The 24,352-nt window shown below is 33.7% G+C and overlaps 1 protein-coding gene across 3 annotated transcripts in view; it reads left to right on the top strand.

Moving 5' to 3' along the window:
* CSMD3 (CUB and Sushi multiple domains 3) overlaps positions 1 to 24,352 on the top strand; it is a 1,145,609-nt gene that overhangs the window by 1,042,169 nt on the left and 79,088 nt on the right. For all 3 annotated transcript variants that reach the window (XM_040625739.1, XM_040625738.1, XM_008689272.2), the window contains 6 exons: positions 966 to 1,175; positions 2,991 to 3,179; positions 3,898 to 4,075; positions 4,970 to 5,115; positions 18,961 to 19,041; positions 20,020 to 20,133. In XM_040625739.1, the coding sequence (XP_040481673.1) occupies positions 966 to 1,175; positions 2,991 to 3,179; positions 3,898 to 4,075; positions 4,970 to 5,115; positions 18,961 to 19,041; positions 20,020 to 20,133 (918 nt within the window). The remainder of the gene's footprint in view (positions 1 to 965; positions 1,176 to 2,990; positions 3,180 to 3,897; positions 4,076 to 4,969; positions 5,116 to 18,960; positions 19,042 to 20,019; positions 20,134 to 24,352) is intronic.

Raw genomic sequence — 24,352 nt, 5'->3', positions numbered from 1 at the left:
CATGAGTAACTGTGAACATTAAATAAATAGCATGTATAATCGCTTAGGAGAGTGTCTAGCAAACAACAAATGCCAGATTTTATTATTAACAATTTAGAGAATGGTAGTTGTAAAAAAACCCCTCTAATTCACTAAAATTGAATATTAATCAAATTAGACAAACATATCTCAATAAGACTCTCATTTTATTTTTTCCATCCCAGAAACATTTCACTATCTCATATTTTAGTTATGTTTATACAAATTTTGAGACTATATTGCAATATGACAGCATATAACAATGATCACTAGATTTTATTGAGATGATTATATAAAAATTAGCATTATCTTCTGATAACAAAGTAGTAAAAGAGCACATTTATAAATTACATCCTTCTAATGCTATATTGGGGAAGTTAATGTATCCCCCATAGATGAATGACTAATTTCTAATGCCGTTGTGGAATCTGATTATGTTAATAAATGAAAACTTTGCAATCATATTTTGGCCTCAAACTGGACTTTTACAAAATACAAATTTACCGAATGACTTTTTTACCTCTAAAAATTGCTTAATCCAATTTTAAATGGTATCAAAGAGCAAGAAAGCCCTTTTAAAAAATGTATTATTTTTTTTATTATTATGTTCAGTTAGCTAGCATATAGTACATGGATGGAACTGGAGGATATTATGCTAAGAAAGCCACTTTCTTGGTTAGTTTTGTTATGATGACATTATAGTAAAATGGAAGAGGTTCCCATGTGACAGCTAGGTGGCATTTGAGAGCAGTATCCTGTTACTTGAACTATGATGAAACTAATTGCCCCAGCAAACAGCAAACCCATGGCCCAGACCTCGAAAGTACGCCTCTTGACCTAAATGGAAACATATATAACTATATTAATGTGAGTGAGTTTGTGCATATATGTGTGCATATTTAATCGGATAAAACAATAAAGTAGTATTGTTTGCTTTTCTTTTTTAGGTGTACATCTCCAGTTTGTCAATTTTTCTACAGAAACGATACATGATTATTTGGAAGTAAGAAGTGGATCTTCAGAAACTAGTACTGTTATTGGCCGACTTAGTGGTCCTCAAATACCATCTTCCCTATTTAGTACGACCCATGAAACCAGTTTGTATTTTCACAGTGACTATTCACAAAACAAACAAGGGTTCCACATTGTATACCAAGGTGAGAGGAATAACAAAAAGTGGAAGCTCATTTAGCTCCAAATCAGCTATTAGCAATCTAACTAACTCTTAAGTATTTTCTATATTGTGGTTTAGAAAGCCTACACCAAGACAAGCCTCAATTAGGAAGATTTTCTTTTTTAAATAATTAATGCAATTTTCAGGCAACCGTATTGGGGAAATGAGGTCTTTCTGAAGCCTTGGAAAATTCTAACCATGAAAAAACAATTGAATTAGTATTAATACACAATTAAGCAAGCCAAGGCAAGGCAAACTGGATATCAAAGATTTATCTTTGCTCTTCTATTAAAATAAGCGTATTGAAAGATATTTTGCAGTACTCATACATTCTGTGTAAAATTATTTTCTTTTACTTTAGACTAATATGACATTCTTTCATTCCAATCTATTTCCATGAGAATATGAAATAAATACTTTGACAAGATTTTTATCCCTCTTGAATAGAGTTTGGACTCAGCCTCAAATGGTGACTCTCCAGGTTCAATCTAAAGTAGCCTAAAGCTCCTCTCCATTTCTTCATTTGCATGATAGAGTTAGTAATAGTACCACCCAGATCAATTGTTTTTAACTTGATATGATGAAATTAATGTAAAATATATGCCATGATGTATACCATTAGTAAATTTTTGTGCATTTTAGCTATTTTTATGATTATATTATTTCAGATTTTAGAAGCCTAAGATTCAAAATTACACATTTAAAGTTACAATAATATTTTATGCATCGTAGTTCCAATGACTGCAACTTTTAATCAAAATAACATTTAATCGCAGCTCTGCCATAATTATTAAAGGATTTTATGAGTAAGTGACACTTTTGAATGTGAGCTCCACAGGAGCAGGCATCTTTGTCTTGTTTGTCTATATATTTCAAGTGCTACAACAGTTAAGGGCATGATAAATATTTGCTGAATAAAAGCATATACCCAGAAGGAAATTTAAGAGTAGTTAAAATAGACATCATAACTTCCAACTGCATGGGTCTAAAATAATTATGATTTGCATTATGCTTGCATACATTACTTGAGAGCACAATATCACACATCATCTTTTACATAAAATAGAAGTAATTTCTGCCACCTTTCAGTACAGAATCAACCATGTTCCCAAGGAATTTAATTATTTCAAAAATAATTGGGCGATGGATTAAATTCTTATTTGCTGCTAGAAGACTCGGAGCTATCTTTATAGTCCTTCTCTAGCACGTGTTCGGGGCCTATGCCAAGCACCTTGCTATTTACTTTAAACCAGGCTTCATCTTCTTTTCTCCTTCCCTCTTTTTCCTTCTGCCTCTCAAAATAATGCTCTTATGTGAATGATGTATAACTAGAATTTGAACTTTACTAACTGCACTTTCAGTCCATGTGCCCTTAAAAAAGATTCATTATTTATATATTAAAAGCATAAAAGATACAGAATTTTTATTGTTATTGATATAATATTAATATTATTGACATTATTGACATACATTACAATGATCAGAATTAGAATATGTGAGACTAAAATTGTGGCTGTAAGAGTAGTTTACATTTTCATTAAAACTTATAATTTGGATAGATTGCATAAGAAACTGAATGCATTTTTATGAATCGTACTAATATTTTAAACATGAAACATATAGACATGAGAAGAAATTCACATCACATTGCCATTGACATCACTTATTATAAACCTGAATTACTATTTATAACCAACGACAAGCAGCACTGCATCTATTTTGCAAGTTGCAAATAGTACCCATCTGTGGTCTTTCTGATATTCAGAAAGGAAAAACGTCTTTCTTTTTCCCTTTTCAGCATATCAGTTGCAAAGCTGTCCTGATCCACGCCCGTTTCGAAATGGTTTTGTAATTGGCAATGATTTTACTGTGGGTCAGACCATTTCATTTGAATGTTTCCCTGGATACACACTAATTGGAAATTCAGCTCTCACTTGCCTTCATGGAGTGAGTCGTAATTGGAATCATCCACTTCCAAGGTGTGAAGGTATGCTCCTAACTCGAAGCTATGTTTCAGTTGATATCATCTGTATTTAATAATTCTTGTCTTGGCACTCTTTCTTCTTCAAATAGCATGCTAAATATACAATCTTTCTTTCAGTTGAGAATTATAGTTAGTACCCAGATCAAAATCCTTAAGGCTCCAAAATGGATAACTGATTTTATAATTATTGGCAGGAATTCTAACCTTCTCCATTAGAAGTGAGGCTATAGTTGATCAACACTTTAGAGCTTCTGTGTGTGTGTCTGTGTGGGTGCATGGGATTGTGTTTAATAGTCATTCTCATGTAAGCCACTATTGCACATATTGCTACTGAATTTAGACTCATTTTCTCTAAAAGTCCTTTTAAGTAAGAAGAACTTGAACATTTTGTAAGGCTTTTATATATATATATATATATATGATAAAAGGTGAAAGTTAAACAGTGTATGTATTGATAAAGTATTTGAAAAAAACCAGAAGAAAATCGAATTAATCTAAGAATAGGTGATAATAACTATGTAGCATACCTCATATTGAGAAATAAATAAAAGCAGACTATATATCGTTCGTGGTTGCCAACATAATTTTATATACCTTAACTGAAGTAAGAACATAATATAGATGTATTTTATACTGCTAAGAGATATGAAATGTTTGCCTTTTTCTCTATGATAAGTTTATTGTCATTTTATTTTAACAGTTTTTTATATCATTTCTGTAGCTCTTTGTGGAGGAAATATAACTGCGATGAATGGCACTATTTATTCTCCTGGGTATCCCGATGAATATCCTAACTTTCAAGACTGTTTTTGGCTTGTGAGAGTACCTCCTGGGAATGGAATCTACATCAATTTTACTGTCCTTCAAACAGAACCAATCTATGATTTCATTACTGTATGGTAAGCCAGAACCATTGTTATTGATTGATTCAACTATATGTAACAGTGAAACAAGGTAGGAATGAAAATATATCACAGTCCTCTGTACAAATTGCCATCCCATCTGATATTTGAATTGGTGTGAGTAACTGAGGGTGACAGTATGTATTTTGTAGAATGAGACAAACAAGAGAAATAGGTTTTAACTTATTTGCCCATGAAGTAGCTAAACAGAACAAAAGCTTTTGTGGGTGAAAAAAGATGTTAAATTTAATATAAATTAATGTGCAAAATTAGAAATTAGTATCAGAGTAAGTTTAAGATAAGCAAGTTCTCTGTAAAACCAGTGAAATTTAGAAGCCTATGTTCAGATCATAATTATTTAAAATGATTTAATTTCTGTCACAATTTGTTATAAAATATATTTGTATTATAATTATCCTGTTAGTGAAACATCTTTATTTACAAACATAAAGAAAATCTCTAAATTAATTATTGACAGCTGGTTACCTGAATTACTGGATGAGTTCTAAGATTCCTTCTAAATTTAACAGTCTATGATTCTCAAGAATGTTTTGGAGAAAATAAAAAGAGGGCAAAACTCAAGCATTTGGGACGATATGTGTTGTGGTCAGAATGCCAGGGACAATGTAATTGATTATAACTAATATGGGTGCATCTCCTTTAGGTAAATATGTGATGTATTTTTATACTTTACATTTTTAGGTGTATCATTACCTAAAAAAAAAACCATAAAATGTACCAGTATGATTTGGCCCTAATCATTGGTTATTTCATCTATTGCCTCTTTATCATTTTTTTATGTAATACTTTCTTCAAACCTTTGCAAAACTCTCTAAAAAAAGCAATCTCAATCTCTCTTTCTCCCCTCCCTGCTCTGTCTCTCTCTAATAGGGATGGACCAGACCAAAACTCACCTCAGATTGGGCAGTTCAGTGGCAATACAGCTTTGGAATCAGTCTATAGCACTTCAAATCAGATTCTAATCAAATTTCACAGTGATTTCACAACAAGTGGCTTTTTTGTGCTCAGTTACCACGGTTGGTATTATCTAAGAGTTTCTATTTTATTTGGCACTATTTCAATTTAAAATTGTCCTGGAAAAATTGAGTGTAATATATATTTAACCAATGATTGAAAAGGTATTAAAATTTGACACTTTTTAAAAATCATTTCAAACACATTTACTTGCAAAGAATGACCTCTTCCAAGCGTTTAGGGACATTAAAATGTGAGCAAATGGAAATAGGAAATAAATCAGTCAGTAATTACTCAGTAGAAAATAATCATTTTTGTGCGGAAACCAATAAAAGAGAACCAGCTGTTCATATTTTATTGCATGTAATTTTGAGACATCAATAGATTTTTCATACAAAATGTTTAATCTATTCAACCTGCTGTGAGTCTTTCTAAAAATAGCATCCAATATCTTTATGCTTTGGATCATATTACTCATTCATTTATACTCTTATTTCAAAAACTGTATCTGTTCTAGAATCTTACACTTTTAAGTGACTATTCCAGATCATTAAGTTCATAGCTTTTACTCCCGTGAAATAATTTATGAGGAGTTTCAATTTTAATTCTTTTTATAGAATTATTCTGGGTCCTCTCTTCATAACATTAACCTTTTCAAAGAACATTCAGATGGTTCACAGAGCTTTTTAAAAAAAATTCCCCTTACCTCAAATTGATTGTATTCCTCTGTAAATAAGAAAATGTTTATTCCTAATGATATGTCCTTTCTCTGCTATGACCATAGTTCTGTAAAACACATCCTGCTTCATATGACTTTGTGAGACCAATTCCATGTGTATTTCAGAGGATCAGTAAGCTACTATCTTAAATTCACAAAAGTTATGTGAAAATTAGCAAGATGAACATGTGCTTTGTCCCATTACATTAATATACAATTTAATAAGTCATTCAGAGAAAGACTGTTATCATATGGTTTCAGTCATATGTGGAATATAAGAAACAGTGCAGAGGAATATAGGGGAAGGGAGGGAAAACTGAATGGGAAGAAATCAGAGAGGGGGACAAGCCATGAGAAACTCTTAGCTATAGGAAAAAAACTGAAGGTTGCTGGAGAGGAGGAGGGTGGGTGGATGGGGTACCTGGGTGATGGGCGTAAAGGAGGGCATGTGATGTGATGAACACTGGGTGTTATATGCAACTGAAGAATAACTGAACTCTACGTCTGAAGCTAATGAGGTACTATATGTTGGCTAATTGAATTAAAAAAAAAAGAAAGATGTTTTCTAAAACAAATTTGTTAACTTTTAAAAATATAATGTAAGAAAAACTTTGATACTCAAAACTTACATTCCATGAAAAATATGTTAGATGTTTCGTAAATGTTCTTTTCCTGACCTTGTCTTGTCTCACATTGTAGATTTTCTAATAGAGGGCTGATCTTTATTTATGTTTGTGCTTTTAATTTCATAAAAAGACACAATTTCCAGAGCTTACAAAAGCCTAACATTTGAATCGACATCCCTGGGAATTTTACCTAAACCTTAAAATAACCTTGAAATCTGAGGATGTAGCCAGGGTTCATGTTAAAAATTGACAGGTGTCTTACATTCGCCAGCCTTAGTAGAATAATTTTCCTAAAGTACTGCTTTCATTCTGACTCTCCTTTTCAAGATTGCGGGATGCCTACATTAAATCAAATTTAAAGCTACCCTATAATCCAATTCAATGAATCTTACTCCCCAGCGCTTACTCTGACTCCACTCAGATTGGTTCTGGCGCTGCCTCCTAAACTTCCATTCTTACATGATTTCATACTCATCTTTGGTTCTTTTTATCTCCCTCTCTTAAGTCCTGTTTCTTCCATTTCTTGACAATGGAGCTCATAGGGCTCACAACCATCTTCTCTATGATTGCACTTTCTCTTACCAAACTTTTGAGAACTTATTACAGCATGGTGTATTGTTTTATAAGGTTTGCGCGTTTAGTTATAGTGCTTTTTTGAGGACACAAATCACATTTATGCTTCTTAACCCTTTTATGTTATTACTGACTGATTATTGTATTTTAGCCTCATAGTGGAAAGAGTGAGTTCAAAATCTTTTTTTTTTAATTGTTTAATTGATTTTATTTGAGCTGTATTACTTACAACTTTTAAAAAGAGTATTTTATGATCAGGTAGATGTATGCATTTCCCTTCACAGAAACAAACAAAAAAAAAGTAAACCAGGAAGGTAATGCACTACTTAACGCTTAATGTTAAACCAATTAAGTATACCTAAGCTTAGAGTGGTTTGCTCCCCAACTCAGTTTTATTTAAACTCTGTTACTGATTTAATAGGTCCTTGTCTTATGCCCTATTGTCAGAAGTGGTTTTCTTAAGACTTGTGTATTTATTTTATAAATTTGACAGATCAATCTTCTCACATACTTTCTTAAAGGTCACACGGATCATTTAAGCTTTATTTATTAATGTATTTTTAATATATTTGAAAAGAGAAAAATATGTGTTTCTTTTCTCCTAACCTGACTTCCTTTATGAGATCCAGCCAGCCATCTGTCTTTTATAAAACATCACCTTCATAAAGCCTTTCATGATCAAAAATAACATTCATAAAAAGCTTTGGAAAATGAAAGTTCTGTGCAATAAAAAAATAGGACAGGTGTAAATGTTAAGGCACTTTATCTCAGATATCATACTTCTTTTTAATCTAAGGAAATGTTTTTGTCTCTGTATTGCTGGAATTGTAATTTCCTAAAGTAAATGCTAAATTTTCTTGATATCTGCCATAGATTTAAGATGGGTTTGGTTTATAATAAATATTAACAATATTCAGTCCTAATCAATGACTTCCTAAAAGTAAATTACACAAAACCTGTCTTAACTGCATCGTTTTTGCAGACACTGACTTTCCACATTAGTCACTAGAATAGTGATAGCTACCACTTACTGAAAACTTAATATGCTGGGTACTCTGCTAGCTACTTTTCATGTATTATTGCTAATTTTTCTAATAGCTCTGCAAGATAAGTATTATTATCCCCATTTTAATAATGAAAGAACTGAAAGAAAAAAAATTAACCTACATAAAGCTAGAGAACTAATAAATAGGAGAGCTGCCTGGAATTCAAAATAGGTCCATCTGACTCCATAGAATGACCTCTTTTTAAATAATGACAACAATACTGGCAATAACAATAGCTAAAATATAGAGAGTTCTTACTGAATGCCAGGCAGTGTCCCACGCTGGTATTGTCAAACACATAGGTTATATTCAATGGCCTATAAATCTAATTTTTCCTTAAAAATTCAGCAAAAGTGATTTTAATTTTTAGCAAGATTATAAGTCATCTCATTTTCTAGAAAATACCCCTCCTAAATAAAACTTAGAACTTCATACTTTGTAGTGCTTCTCTTCTTCGTGACTTACAAGCTCACAACAATATGTAGGTTCATTGCAACTTAGTATGTTCTTTGTGGTTTCCAAAAATATGGTAAGGTCACTGTGTGAAAAGAAGATAATTTTTGTTGGGGGTCTGATTTATGGCAACCAAAACAACTAGGAGACTATAACATAGCCAGATTATATATTTACTCATTTAAAACAGAAGGTATCATTTTCATGTTCAGATCTATTATCCAGGGTGCCACTTTTTCTAATATCAGAATATTAGAGAACTTCAATTTATATACAGAAGGCTTTCTTAGTAAGCATAATTTATATTATGATTTGATTTGTATGATCCATTGTTTTCCAGTGTATATCCATTGGCACATCTTCTGTGAAAGAATGAGTTGATTATATATTGACTTTCAGATTATTTTTAAGAAGTGTGTTAAAAGGCTCGTAATATCTTTTAGGTCATCTTTTAAGTTTATGTTGCCTTTACAATAAATGCTGTATTTAGGGAAAGTATATTTAACTCCACAAAGTCTCATCCTAAAAGAGACTGCTGCAGATATAAGGACACATTTTATATAAAACATAAATCACCATGGCTTTGAACTGTGTGACCCCTTTGCCTCACACAACCTAAAGACCTGACCTCCTTTCATACGTCAGTAGATAGAGCATTGAACTCATAAAGTATTTTATTGTTTGATATCCAGAGAGCATAGTATGGACATCATACAATTATATATATATAATGTGGCAAAGAAACTAAAAAGACAAACTGGTGAAACTGTTAAGAGGAAAAGATAATACCATTTACTATTACTAATATGACTAGTGATTACTTAAATGACTGAAATCATGCCAAAATTGCCTACTATATTTTGACATTTGACTCCACGTGCACATCCATTCATACGTTATGGCATTTATTTTGTACAGTGTCTTACCGTCAGTACCCTCCAATCAAAGTCCATCAGGAACATCTTTCAGTTAAACAAAATTGGGTTTATTTGCTCACTGTAATAAGTGAGACAAAACACCATGAGGGACCCTCTGGCATCCCAGTATGAGGGTATTAGGAGAGGCTTGTTTCAGGATTTGGGCTGTGCAAGCTAGTTCTGGGAAGGTTCAAGGAAGCACGCTGTATTTCTAGACTGGGTGTTGTTACAAAATTGGAGCAGTTCTATAATTGGGTACCTTTTAAAAAAATTTTTTTTAAAGATTTTATTTATTTTTTTGACACAGAGACAGGGAGAGAGGGAATACAAGCAGGGGGAGAGGGTGAGGGAGAAGCAGGAAGCCCCACATGGGACCATGACCTGAGCCGAAGGCAGACACTTAACGACTGAGCCACTCAGGTGCCCCCCCCCCTTTAAAGATTTTGTTTATTTGACAGAGAGAGAACTCAAGCAGGTGGAACAGCAGTCAGAGAGAGGGAGAAGCAGGCTCCCTGGTAGCAAGGAGCTTGACGTGGGGCCTATCCTAGGACCCTGGGATCATGACCTGATCCAAAGGCAGGTGCTTAACCAACTGAGCCACCTAGCTGCCCCTATAACTGGGTATCTTAATACATTTTTTTTTTTCTAGAAGGTGGAAGGAGTAGAACATACCTGGAACAATAATTGGTATGGAAGCAACATTTGCTCATATTAGCTGAGATGGAAGAGACTTGGTCATTTTGGCAGTTGAGACAGTGTTCTTGTTTTTTATTGTGCTCAGATATAATTATGGAAATGTCTTCTTTTTGTCTTGTTTCAGTGAGGTCAAAGGATTATCACGTCTGATGCTAATTGTTAGTGAAATTGTATATGGTCAACAGTAGAAAATCACAGCCTATCAGAGCCAGGCCAGTTCTAAGCTGAGAACACACCTGAGCTGTCCTCTCCTCTCCTCTCCTCTCCTCTCCTCTCCTCTCCTCTCCTCTCCTCTCCTCTTCTCTTTCCCCTTCCCTTCCCTTTTCTTTTTTCTCTTTTCCTTTCTTTTTTCTTTTATTTTCTTTCTTTTCTTTTCAATACACAGAGTAGTTTATGATAGTTAAAGATAGCTATAGCATGGTCCTTTACAACCAAAAGCAAACCGAACTATGATGGTGAAGACGGAAAGGAAAACAGAGACTGACAAAGGTCAAATGATATTGCTGATGTGCTCTGTTTATCAGATTAGCCATCATTTTTCAGAATTTAATGAGCTCAGTACTAAAGGGCAAGATAATTTCAATGAACTATCTGAATATCGGGAAGTGAATTCATGCAGCAGATATTGAAACTTTCTAATGGATAATTCAGGAGATTTCCCAATAGTTTTGTTTACTATACTTCTGTTACTCCATCTCTAGGGAAATACCAAGAGTGACTTCTTGTTCATCCTTTTCTCATGATGGGGACTTTCTTAGTCTCAACTCTAAATCTGGGGATGAGTCATTTGCTCTTGATTTCTAAGATTCTCCCTTATATAGGCAGAGAAAGAAAGTGACTATATAATGTTAATGGAGCAAAAGTGGTATTTGTAAGTAATTTCAAATTTACCTATATGGTTCATGTCAACTTGCTAACAGATTTTCTCCAAAATGGAAAAAAAAAGTATATATTATTTTTCCCTCTTAATTAGAACTCAGAGAGCTTTTTATTTTAAACACTCCTAACTCTTCTTTCAAGTAGAGCTGCTTAAACTTGCTTTATATAACTTTTGAAATAACATTGACAAAATTACATAACTGAATGAACATGTAATCATCAATGCTTTTCCTCCTCCAAATCTTTCCCAAATCATGAAATTATCATACTTGACTTAATCTGAGTCACCACCAGTCATTGTACAGAGTTTAGAATTTATAAAGGAACATAAAAAATTATATTTTTCCTCTTTAAGAGACACTGTGTTGGTCCTTGGCAGAAAGGTTGTGCACTTGAGCTTTTTTGATTTAGAGAAGGAATGGCAATTTGCCTGTGTTCTGTGTTGTCTTTTTTGAAGAAGCCTTTAATAGCTCAATTGAACTGAAGTAGATAATGCAGCATTCTTTTCTGGAATTAGATTGGATGTTTCATTGCAAAGAAAATAAGAAATTAAAAATAACTGAAAAATATTGCCAGAATTAAACTCTAAAGCGATTTCAAGAAGAAAATTTGTTGGACCAGGAGCCAGAGATCTGGTATACATTTGAACCAAAACATGGCACTATTTGAGCAATAGTCATCCACAAAAGATACTGACCTATGGGGATTCCTGGGTGGCTCAGTTGGTTAAGCATCTGACTTTGGTCTCAGGTTTGTGAGTTCAAGCCCTGCATTGGGCTCCATTCTGGGTGTGGAACCGATGTTTAAAAAAGAAAAAAAAGATAGTGACATATGGAATATGATGCCCTCATGTAACTATTAAATAGTAAATAGTGGTTTCAAGCTGAATGCCATGTTGATTAAAATGATTCTTCTAAAAAAGAACACAGATTTAAGTCAAAGGTATATTTTAAATGTGTAAATATCTGTTATAATGCTTTTTCATTAACGGTCATAACTGTGAAGTTGCTTCTAAATAGAATAATCCATGAAAAGCACGGACCCAAATATATGTTCTACCTGTAACTCGATGTGCAGCCTTGTGTACCTCAATTTACTTCTCTAGGGCCTTTTTCTTCCCCTCCTCACACGCCCTAAAAAAATAAAAAGAGCAGACTAAGTGATTTATAAGGTAACTTCCAGCTCAAACAATCTATGGTGCTAAACCGTGCAATATTGGGTATTCATCCTAGAGCTGTTTATCTTCTTCCAAGATAACCAAACCATATACATTATAGAGGATGCAATATTGCTTTAATTCAATTAGTTATTAGTTAATATTTATTGAATATGATTTCCAGAGCACTGTATTAGCAGTTTTAAGAGCAAGACACATACACAATACACATGGCTGTAGAAAGAGTTGCTGAAGTTAAGAATTTTCTATTACAGTGTAATGTACATCACTGTAAAACAAATAAGGAATCTCAGCATTTTCGAACATCCAGCTTACATCACAATAGAAGCAAAGTGAATAGTTTGATGTGTCCTGGGAAATCACATGGGTACTAGCCCTTTGAATGATATCGGGGTTGTGAGTAAAGTCATGTTAGGTTGAGATTCTGTGTGTCCAGGGCACAACCATAATCAAAGCAGCCATGCTCCTGTTAACCTTTGCCAAACAGGGAATGCACTCTCCCTTTGAAATCATATGTGTCTGGCACAGTTCTAAGCACTTTACAATATATTAACTCAATCTTAGCTTTATGTTTATTTTGCAGTTGAGAAAACTGAAGCACAGAGTCTGAGCAGTTTACCTAAGGTCATAGAGCTAACAAGTAGCAGAGCCATGATTAGAACACAGGCAGTCTGCTTCCAGAATAAAAACTACATCAGCCTGCCCTGTGCACACAAGTATTTACTCACCAACACAGATTGGAGAATATATTTTTTTCCTAGTGATGTTGATTGTTTTGATAGAAACATTTTCAGAAAAATCAGAGTTGCACTGTTGAATTCCCCAGTTAACATCACATCTGATTCATCACACCTCAAACCATTGCTTTATTATACCCTGCTCCTACCAGCCAAGGTAATATGCCTGAGCTGCTCATAATTATTTCAGTAATTGCCAAATCAAAACTTTTTTCATAAATAAAAAGCAAAACTTAGAAAAAAGAGAAAGTATGTTTTACCAAATGGTCTTATTCATCTGTGAACACCAAATATGTGGAAGGAATTGAACCCTCAATTTGATACAAGAGCTTACCTCGTAGAGTACTTACTATGTGCCAGGCTTTGCATATGTAAACATTTCAATCCTCGTAACCACCCTTTAAGTTGGCATAAAGTTATTATATTATCATTATTATTTTAATTATTATTTACAAATGAGGAGAAGTGAGGTCAAGTTTAAGTAACTTGCCCTAGATTTCCCAATTTGTCAGCATTAGAAACAAGATTTAAACCCAAAGAGTCTGGATTGAATCCACACTCAATATGGTAAGGATTTATTTAATATGTATGCTTTGCTCATTCATCATTCATTATTTCATTGTTCTAGCATTCAGTCACGCAGCAAATATTTATTGAATACTGCTATGTCAGGTACTGCATTATGACCTGAGGAGTTAGCTGTTATAAGATAATCAAAAGTCCCTGCTTCCACTACTTTATATTCCAGTGCAAGAAAATGGGCAGTAAACAATTCCTATAGATTGTGAAAATTGCCAGAGGGCAAGTAGATGTGAAACAGAGCAACTGCAAGAGGTTAACTCTAACTAATGTGATCAATGACCACGTCTCTCTTTTAGTCATCTGAGGACAAAATTATCAAAGAGATGGGAAGATAGGTTTCAAGAAAGCAAGACAGATAAAAATAAAATTCTGTACAATTTAGTTTTAGACATGTCATCATGTGTCACACTGTCAACCATTTGAGAGCTATGTTGATAAGGGAATAGTAGAAGAGACTAGAGTAAAGGTTAGGTTGTAGACAGGCTTGATTTTTCAAAGTTTATTATGAGAAAGTGTAGAGATGTGGTTTCATGTTTTTTATGAGGTGAGAATGGCATCGTAGGTGACATAACAAATCAGAGATACTTGAGTTTTAAGTGGAGGAGAGGAACTCTACATTTGCAGCTAAAATTATAAACCAGTTAATAGATGGGGCTGAAGTTAATTAAACAAAGTTAGAGGCCCTTGGAGAACATAATCAAGACTTCTAATTTAATGTCAAGTCATATGAGGACACTTGTGAGTTTTTTTAGATCCAATCAACAATTGTTTATTTAACACCCGCTGCAATATAGACTCTTTAGTAGTCCCTGGATATTCACCTTTGTCCTCTTCCAATTGTGTTTATTTTTCCTACTGTAGCCAGTTATTTTTTTTAAGGAGAAATCCGATCATATTCTTCCCAGACGTAAAACTCTTTACAGGCTTGCCATTTCCTAAGATTACAATAAACAAATCCTGAGCATGGCCCATAGCCTCCTGGGGGACTTACCCCAGTTTACCAGTCTTTCTTTCTTACTGTCTTCAGGACCCTCTCGCCCAATCCCCACCAACACACACCCTTTCCAACCCCCCACCCAGCCTTCCTCTTTGCTGGTTCACACTTGCTGATTCCTCTGCCTGGGTTATTTTTCTATGTGTCATCCCTCTTCCAACACACATACACGTGCGTGCATGGGCACATGCACACATACACACGCGCACACACACACACACACAGACACCTTGTTTCAACTAGGTAATTTCTACTTATCAATAAGATAATTTGATTAATGTCTTTCTCACTGACAATAAGTGCCTATAAGGGCTGGATGGTGTCTGCTTTGTTCACGATCACATTCCCAGCACGTATTACATAGTGTCTGACACAAACTAGGCTCTCAATAATATGTATTTAATAAACAACAAAATGAACTGTTAGACATTATAGGAAATGTAAATATATACCAATGGTCCCAAACAAGCTAAACATGGAACAAGAACTAACACATTAATGAATAAAGGGGAATAATTTGAGACAGTAGAGCACACAATGCTAAGTATTACGGTGCCAGTTTCCAGGCTGGCAAGCTGTCAAAAATGACGTTGCATAGTGGGGGATTAACATGGTAAATATAAGGGACTTGAGAAAGTTCAGATGAAATATTAGCAGACATCTCATATGAAGGATTGGTGAAAATTAAGAAACTTGTTTTATCTAAGATTATAAATTTAATCTGTTAGGCCATGACAAGTTATATATTGATAATAGGGAAATGGCGGCACCAAGATAATTCTCCAGTCCAGATTGATTTGTCTGTAAATGGAGAAAATATGGCTTAGTTTTCAAGCATATGGTTCAAATTCTGGCTCATTGAACTTGGCAAATAATTCAACCATTCTAAAACTCAGTGTCCCTTTTAGCAACATGAGCTATTTACACATATCTTGATGTAGTAATTTGGGAATTAAATGAAGTAACCCATGTAAAGTAACTTGCAGAGTTCTTTGCACACAGTGGATTCCAAAAAAATTTTGTGTTACCTCCCTTCCATCACCTCCTTTGTGTGTAGGAAGGATTGCACTAGAAAGACACAGAAGGCAAGAAACATCCTGTAGGCAGATTTAATAATACAGATGTATTCATTTCCTAGGGCTGCTGTAACAAGGTATCATAAACTGGATGTCATAAGTAAACAGAATTTTTTTTTTTCTCTCACGGTTCTAGTGGCTAGAAGTATGAAATCAGTGTATCAACAGGGTAATATCTCTGAAGGCTGCAGGTCAGGATCCTTCCTTGCCTCATCCTAGCTACTGGTGGTAGCCAGAAATCTTTGGCATTCCAGTCTCTCCCTGTCACATGTCTTCACTCTGTCCATCTCTGTCTTCTCTCTTCATATAAGGACAGCAGACATAGTGGTTTAAGGGCCTACCTTAATTCAGTATGACCTCACATTAACTCATTATATCTGCAACAACCTTATTTCCAAATAACATTCTAAGGTTCTGAGAAAGACATAAATTTTGTAGGGTACTATTCAACTCAGTAAAATAAGTATTAAATGACAGGGTTCTACACTGAGATGTTGTCGGAAAGAATGGAAAGTCACTGGACACATTTTAGACTTATTTTAGTGAGCAAACCAGTAGAAATTGATGAAGATTGAGAACAGAATTGTTGAAAGCTGTTTATGATTTAATTATTTGTAGTACTTTGTCTTTGAGAGTCAAAAGAAAAACAGATGGTAAGGGGTTTCAATATTTCCTTCTCCTTTACATTATAGTCAGAATTACATAGTTCGACTGTGACAAGTATCTCAGGGACTGCTTAAATCTCATTTTCTAGCACTCTGACCCAACAGTTGCTTCTATTTTATGCCCATTTGCAATTTTACAGTGGAGAGTTATCCTAGCGAATACTGTTTAGAGACTTGTTCCCTCCCAAGGAAGCTAGTGATTTATATGTTATTTAGTAAACATTTGTGTATCCAGAAAAGGTATTTATCCAGGAGATAGAAAATTGGGAATTAAAACACAAATCAGACTTAAAGTCAAAAGAATCATTGAAATCGCTTAGGTTTGGATAGTAGAAAACTTGTTCAAAGGAAAGTTTATTCATAACTCAGATCTATAAAATTGATGAACATAGATTTGCTCTTATATGGTAGAGGTGAGAGGCAAGGACATTACACCTCCTCAGGCCCTCCATGACCCCAAGGTGATCCCTCGGCTCTGGGAACACAGTTTATAAAACTGCAGGTGATGGTAAAGAACAGAGAATAAGACGGAATTTAGCTCACAGAACCCAAGTGATCTTGGGAAAGTAGCATAATATCTCTGAACATCATATTCCTCATTAATAATAACTTACAACCCCAGTCTTAAACTCCACAGCTAAGTTATGTAGGTCATTCTAAGCATGTTCTACAGATGGCAATCATGAATTCCTCATTGATATAATGTGCTTTTTCTTTAAAATAATAAATTATCGTTAACATGATGATCAAAAATAAATTTACCAGCTAACAAAAGTGAAATAATATGTGTGTGGGCATCTCTACAATCCACTAACTTCTGAGTTGATCCCTGTTCTACATCAAGATTAGTTAAGATGCTCTCCGCTGAAGCATAGTCTCCTAAGGATTTCTCCCTGGCAGGTTCTTTGTATCTTCCTGTCCCCTTTTTTCTACCTCTTTGGCATTTATTACAATTACTGTTTACCTTGGTTATTGTACCCCTTTTAAGGTCTAAGTTCAGGAAAATGATTTTCAAAATTCTTCATGTTACTCTAACCTAAATTTTTTCTCAAAAATCTGAGTTACACTTTTCCATCCTAGGCTTCTTTCCTAGTAAGTCTTTTCTCTAGTGGTAACCCGTCTGTGTAGAGCAGTGTTATACTTGCAAAATATCATCATTGCACATCAAGTGCTTTTATTTTATAAACAGGTTGAAGTACTAGAAGGAAGATGTTTGAAGAGACATACAATTTACAGCAGGAAATTGAAACAAAAATTTTCCTTGATTCATTCCTCTTCGGCTACATTTTGAAAAAAATTTCATCTTGGGGCGCCTGGGTGGCTCAGTCGTTAAGCATCTGCCTTTGGCTCAGGGCATGATCCCGGAGTCCTGGGATCGAGCCCCACATCAGGGTCCTCCACTAGGAGCCTGCTTCTTCCTCTCCCACTCCCCCTGCCTGTGTTCCCTCTCTGCTGGCTGTCTCTCTCTCTGTCAAATAAATAAATAAAATCTTAAAAAAAAAAAGAAAAAAGAAAAGAAAAATTTTTGTCTTGTTTCTGTCCTTAGTAACCTGGAGGTGTATTCTAATAAATGGCTTTTTGTTACATGATGATGAACCAATGCCCAACTTTTTGCTCATGTTTTCTCCTCCATCCGAAATGTTCTTATGCACATGATTACCCTTCAGAACTGGGAAAAATTTTACTCATTCTTTAAAATGTGTTTTATCCATCTCCTTTTATAGGAGTCTTCTTTAAGTGGTCCAGTTGATATTCCTCAGTACTCTCATAATTTTCTCACAATAGGGGAAATACTGAGGGTGTGGACTTTGGAGTTAGAGGACAGAGGCTGGAGTCCTGGCTCAGCCCTGTAAGAGTTGTGTGTCAATTTCTTTATCTGCTCATTGAGATACATAAATAATTTAACTCCTAAGTAATAAAATGAAGCATATAAAACATACTTTTTTCCAAATGCTATAATAGTAATCAAGTGTGTTTCTTGACTGAACAAGATTATATTACATATTTAAAAATCTCCCTAAAAATGAGACTTTAATCAAGCAAATGATTGTGATATAGTTATCAGAAGGGGCTAGTTGTCATGATGCTCAGATTCATAAAGGGTGGGGTTTTTTTTTTGATGGCCTTTAAATTATGCCAAATAGGAATCTTTCTAATGTAATGGAGTTGACCTATTCAAGTGATGTAGATTATTAGAAACATGAAATTTAATATATAGATATTTCATGAATATATTAATATAGCATGTGTGAGAAGGCTCTGGAGTCAGAACTCCTAGGTTCAAATCCCAGTTTTGTCACATTATAGCTGTGTAATTTAGACAAATTCTTTAATTCTCTTTAACAATTTTCTCTTCTATAAAATGGACATAATTATGGACCTAATCATAAATTAAGTAATAAAATAAATAACATTTTTGTGAGGACTAATGGAGTCTTATAAGTAAAGTAATTATAGTATTTCCTGGAATAGAGTAAGCATTGAGCACCTGTTTACAATTATAACTATATGCCAGGCACTTTGCTAGGTGCAGGGGATCCTGTGATGAGGTAAATAGTCTTACCATGAGAAAATATTTTGTTATCTAAGGAATGATTTATTTTCCCCCAATATTATAGTATGCTTAAAAATAAATAATTGAAACTTCATAAATTATACCATTTATTTTTATGCTTATAAATAACCCTTGCATAATTTTGGTTTTTTTCACACATGTGACTATATACACATTCTCAGAAAAGGAATAAACATATTGTCTATTTTTATAGCTTATCAACTAAGAGTGTGCCAGCCTCCACCACCTGTACCCAATGCTGAAATTTTGACAGAAGATGATGAATTCGAAATAGGTAAAGTCTGATAAATTCTTTTTTAAAAAAACATACTGTTAGTAGAGATATTTGCTTAAAAAGAAACAGAAAGAATAGTAGCAATTATTTTAGACCCTCTTTCTCTGGATTGTTGAGGACTGTTGGGAATTCTTAAGAATGGACAGCAGAGACAAGACCAAAAGGGAGTACAGGCAAAAGCAAGAATCCTGTATCTCTGGGATGTACAACTGAAAAACCAGTATGGGATTTGAACCATGTAACTGTATTCTGCTGGTTTCTTCTAAATTATTATTTTGTTGCCTTTTCTGACACACTAATGTTCTTTGAATTCAGGCTAAGCCTAAAACATACAATGAAGACTATATAGGGTATAGTAGAAGATATGCTTTATTTTCATATCTTTGAAAACAAGTTGTGGATTATGCTCAGTTTGATTTTAAAAAAGTCCTTTTAAAACTAGGTTGGAAATTCAATCCCAATAATTCTCATATTTTGAAAAATGATGTAACAAAAGGATGTTGCCATAACAAACTCTTTTCATTATCGTAATATTGATTTTGGTTGAGAAATGAAAAAATATTAATGACTCCTGTAAATTTAATCTTAATATAAAAGCAATAACTTTGAATCCTTTTAACTGCTTGATATATTTTTAATGAATACCATAACTATACCAACTAGTTTGTTTCCTTACCACTATTGTTTATATCCAACTGGTAGACGCCAGTTTGATCTTACTGTAGTAAGATCTAATTTAAGATCTAATTTACTCTTGGCTTCAGTTCTGATTGGTCAGTATCTATGAAGAAGTTGTAGTTCAATATTTTGAATATTGTTCCTGCTTGTAACTAGTAGAATTTTATACTGATTGAAAATGACTGAAAAAAAAATATTCTGCAATATTTACAGACTTTACAATCAAAATAACTGTTCATTTTTACCATTCCGTTGTTGCCTATCTGAAGCTTCTTTTTTTTTTTTTTTTTTAAATAATAGGTGACATTATTAGGTATCAGTGTCTTCCAGGATTTACTTTGGTCGGCAATGCAATTCTGACATGCAGATTAGGAGAACGACTCCAGATGGATAGAGCACCTCCAGTTTGTCAAGGTACCAATTCTTAGGATTATTGATCTTTAAGTATTTGTTTTATGTTTGATAAATAATGGCAAACTTGAGAAAAGTCTATTTTGCATAAATATTAAATATTTAACTGGCCATAATGTTAAAGTTACATGACTCATATGTGGTATATTTTATTACATTATTTCTTAGATTTAACTTTAAATATTATTTATTCTTCCAAGGTTTACTTTTTTTTTTTTTTTTTTTTAGTTTATCCCAAAGTCAGTTCAATATATTTGAATTAATTTTGCCATGAGGGATGGAAATGGAGATGGAAAATAAGAAAAACCTTAAATAAAGTCTCCAATATTGATTGCCTTTATTTGAAATAGTTTCAGTTCTAACCACTAAAATCATTAAACTTTAATGGAGTACCTGTTAACTTGTTAAGCATAAAGTTTTGAGTAAAAACAAGCAAGCAAAAAACATGCTATAAATGTTCCCTGCTGTGAGGGCAACATGGTTTAAGGGATATGACAGCCTTATAGGTGGTAGCAACTTATAGGTGGTAGCAATAGAGTGTTTAGGAAACAGACCAGGAGGCTATCAAATCATGTAATGTTTAGTTGTTTATGGGCAAGCAAAGCTTGATGGAGGCATTGCTCCCTGAGTCTTGGTTCCATATGATAAGTGAGACTTTGGTGGAATAGAGATAGACAAATAGTGGTCCAAGTGACAGATGAATATACAAAGACACAGAAGGAAAAAAAAAAAAAAAACAGAAGTATAGACTTCAAGGAATTCGCTATGGAATTACAAGGGCAAGACCCTGACGGACCTTGAATAATGTGCTAGAGTTTTGATGTTCAGAAATCGTATATTGTTAATTTGTGTAACCCCATAGGGCCCAGAACAGTGCCCAGCACATGGTAACTAATTATAAATATTGGTTAATTTGAATAAAATTGAATTGAACTTGTCTCTTTCCAGATTTTCTTAGGTTACTTCCTTCTTTGGGGTTTATTACTGAGAAGTGGAAGTCTGTTTCCTGTGCAGTATCTTAACTGTTAAAATGAACCTAAAACAAAAATTCTGTTTATTATTCCAAACATGATAAAAGTAGGAATTAACATTTAATTTTCTACCTCACTGGAATCCTTACAATAAAATGGAAGGAGTTTCACAAGGGGCTTTACAGAAAGACATGTTTGGATGTAAAAACTAACACCAATGTGAAAATTTTCCTTTCTCTTAGTCAATGACATTAGAACATCTTGAAGTTGTTTGGATTTTCTGAAGTCTATCACCTGTATTCTTGATATTTAATGTCATTCATTCAATTTGCTCCTTTATACAAGACTACCTTTTAGCTACTTTGGATTATGTAGGATACATATTCAGACATTTAGACATGTGAATGTGGAGGATACAATTTTAGCCTTTTGGGAAGTTATATACAGAAAAAAACTTGGGCAGACACAGGAATTTGTGAACAAGCTATTACATGTCAGGACTTCTTTTTTGACCACAGTATATAAATACATTGTGAGCTCTTGGACGGCAATACTTAATTTTTTTTTTTTTTTTTTTTTGGTATCTGGATCCCAATTTAATACATTTCTAAAAATTAAAATAAAACAATCCAGATAACCAGCTATTTAATAATCCCTCACCTCTCAGACTTTCAATATTTTGTTTCTAAAATCAGAATTTCCTATAATTAATAATTGCAACTCTTCTATTCTATGTACTATGGAGAATACAAATAAGACTAATTTTTATCTCATAATGACACTTCAGATACAAGCTAAAAAGTAATAAATCATCCCTCAGAATTAGTTATGCAGTGTTACTATATTAATTAATTGACCAGTTACTTAAGCCAAAACTCTGACTTTACATTTTTTTTTCTTTATTTGAGTTAATTCACAAGCTTGCTAAAATAGTCATTCTTTTTGAAGTCTGTTAGAATTAATATGCATTGTTTTTAGTCTATCTTAAATTATTTAATATTTTTTCACTTTTCCTAAAGGGGCTGCATCCATTTTGTTATTCTTCCCTTTATCCTTTTAGTTTTCTATATCACACTTAAAATATGGAAAGCAGTTCTAAAAGGTTTGCTCTTTAAAGTGTTTGATATAAATGAAGTAAAATGGATGGTATATTTGATGGTTAAAACGTGGAGTCCATCCAGCTGAACCTGTGATACTTTATGCATTTTAAACTTTCTGAGCATCAGTTCCCCCATATGTATAATGGGGGTAAAAATTGTACACATTTTCCAAGGTTGTTGTGACAAGTGACATAATGCACAAAAGGTGCTTAACAGTGTCTTAACATGTAGTCACAATCAATAAATATGTCTCTTATTCTTGACAGTTGTTGGGCTTCCCAATATGTGTTGAATAGTATGAAAATAGGTTAATTTGTGTATTTATCACAAATTATATTGAATCATATCAGTTTTTCAAAAGTAATATGGAGTATTTATTCAGTTAGAATATTGGGGCCAACACATGAATAAGACATGGCACTTGCTCTTCAATAACCAGAGCCTAGGAAGGGAGACCAAGAAAAATATAAGGAAATAGCCATGAAATTGCTAACTGCAATAATAGAAGCAAACATTACGGAGACACCGAGAAAGAAATCAACAATTCTGCTCAGGTTGATGGAGGAGAGGTTCAGGAAGTATTTCACAAAGGATGAGACACTTCATCTGGGCGTTGAAATGCACTAACATTTCAAATGCAGCAGATGAAAGAAGGGCATTTGAAACAGAAGCATGAAGGAATCTGCAGAGTTCAAAAAGCTGTAAGTAGTTCATCCAATAGGTTTGGAGCATTTCATTTCAGTGGCGGAGCAGCAGGAAACAAAGTTGGTGCGGTAGGCAAGGACTGAACTTGGAGGACTTTGTGTCAAATTCTGAAGTTGCTAAATGGTTTTTGTGACGAAGTAACATGCTCAGTAACCCAAAAAAAATACTTAGCTAAGTATTCCAGAGGTATTAAATAGCTGAGCACACACTAAATAAACCCTTCCTTAAAACTTAGTTTCTCATACAGTTATATACATCTATCATTTCAATATGCCATAGCTATATATTCATGAATGTTCTTCATCTTTGACTCAAATTTTCCATTCCATTTCTAACTGTCAAGTGAACCTTTTTGTTTATTTAAATATTCGTCCTTTTGTGAAAAGCAATGCTCAGGTTCCTCTTTTTAGACTGAGAATGACCTGCTGCCATTTACTGCAATATTATTTTTGAATTAATTATTTTTGAAAAAACTACAAATCATATCCAAGAAGCAAGTGTCTCAAATTGAAGTAAAAGCCAAAAAATGAAAAAATAAAACAGCTCTTACATATTTTAGCTTTACTATATTCTATATTTGATGTTGTATTTTTACTATATTTAACTCTGTTATATTCTATAGTCAATTTCCAAACATCTCATTATTAGTTATGGTGGCTTTTATTTTTTTTTAAATATTTATTATATTATGTTATTCACCATACAGTACCTCCCTGGTTTTTGATGTAAAGTTCGATGATTCATTAGTTGCGTATAACACCCAGTGCACCGTGCAATACGTGCCCTCCTTACTACCCATCACCAGCCTATCCCATTCCCCCACCTCCCTCCCCTCTGAAGCTCTCAGTTTGTTTTTCAGAGTCCATAGTCTCTCATGCTTCTATTTTTGAATTATTTCTTTTCAAGTTATTAACTTGATTAAAGAGCAATTACATGCTGCCCTAATCCAGTAGTTTGCTTATTCTTTTCCATCCTTATACCACATGGAGACTTTATAACTCAAAATATTTCATTGTCCTTGCATCCAGGAAATGATGAATATATAAATCCTTCATCTAGTCATTTATATTCCAGCAACTATATTTGGTTTTTCCATGCCTGGCTCATTCACACAAAGAACTGAAAGATAATTGGTAACCTAAAATTGTGTAAAATTTTCATGGTTTAACCACATTTCTGAGATCGGGAGTAGCCTTGCCCAGAATAAATACTCTTGAAAGAGTACAATTTCTTGTCTGGCCCTACATACCTGAGTGAGCTAAAGTTTGAGGAGAGAAGAGAGTGAGTAAAAAAAAAAAAAAAAAGAAAGAAAGAAGGAAAAGGACAGGCAAAGACCTAGATGAGAAAGGCAGGAGGAGGGACATAAGAAGATGAGGAATCGAAGGAGATAAATGTCTTACCTTTTAATTATCTATGTATTTATAATACAGGAGATAAATGTCTTAT

Source organism: Ursus maritimus, unplaced genomic scaffold (genome assembly GCF_017311325.1).
Source record: "Ursus maritimus isolate PB19 unplaced genomic scaffold, ASM1731132v1 scaffold_9, whole genome shotgun sequence".
Lineage (NCBI taxonomy): Eukaryota > Metazoa > Chordata > Mammalia > Carnivora > Ursidae > Ursus > Ursus maritimus.
Note: the sequence above shows the minus strand (reverse complement) of the source record. Positions and strands in the feature narration are given on the sequence as shown.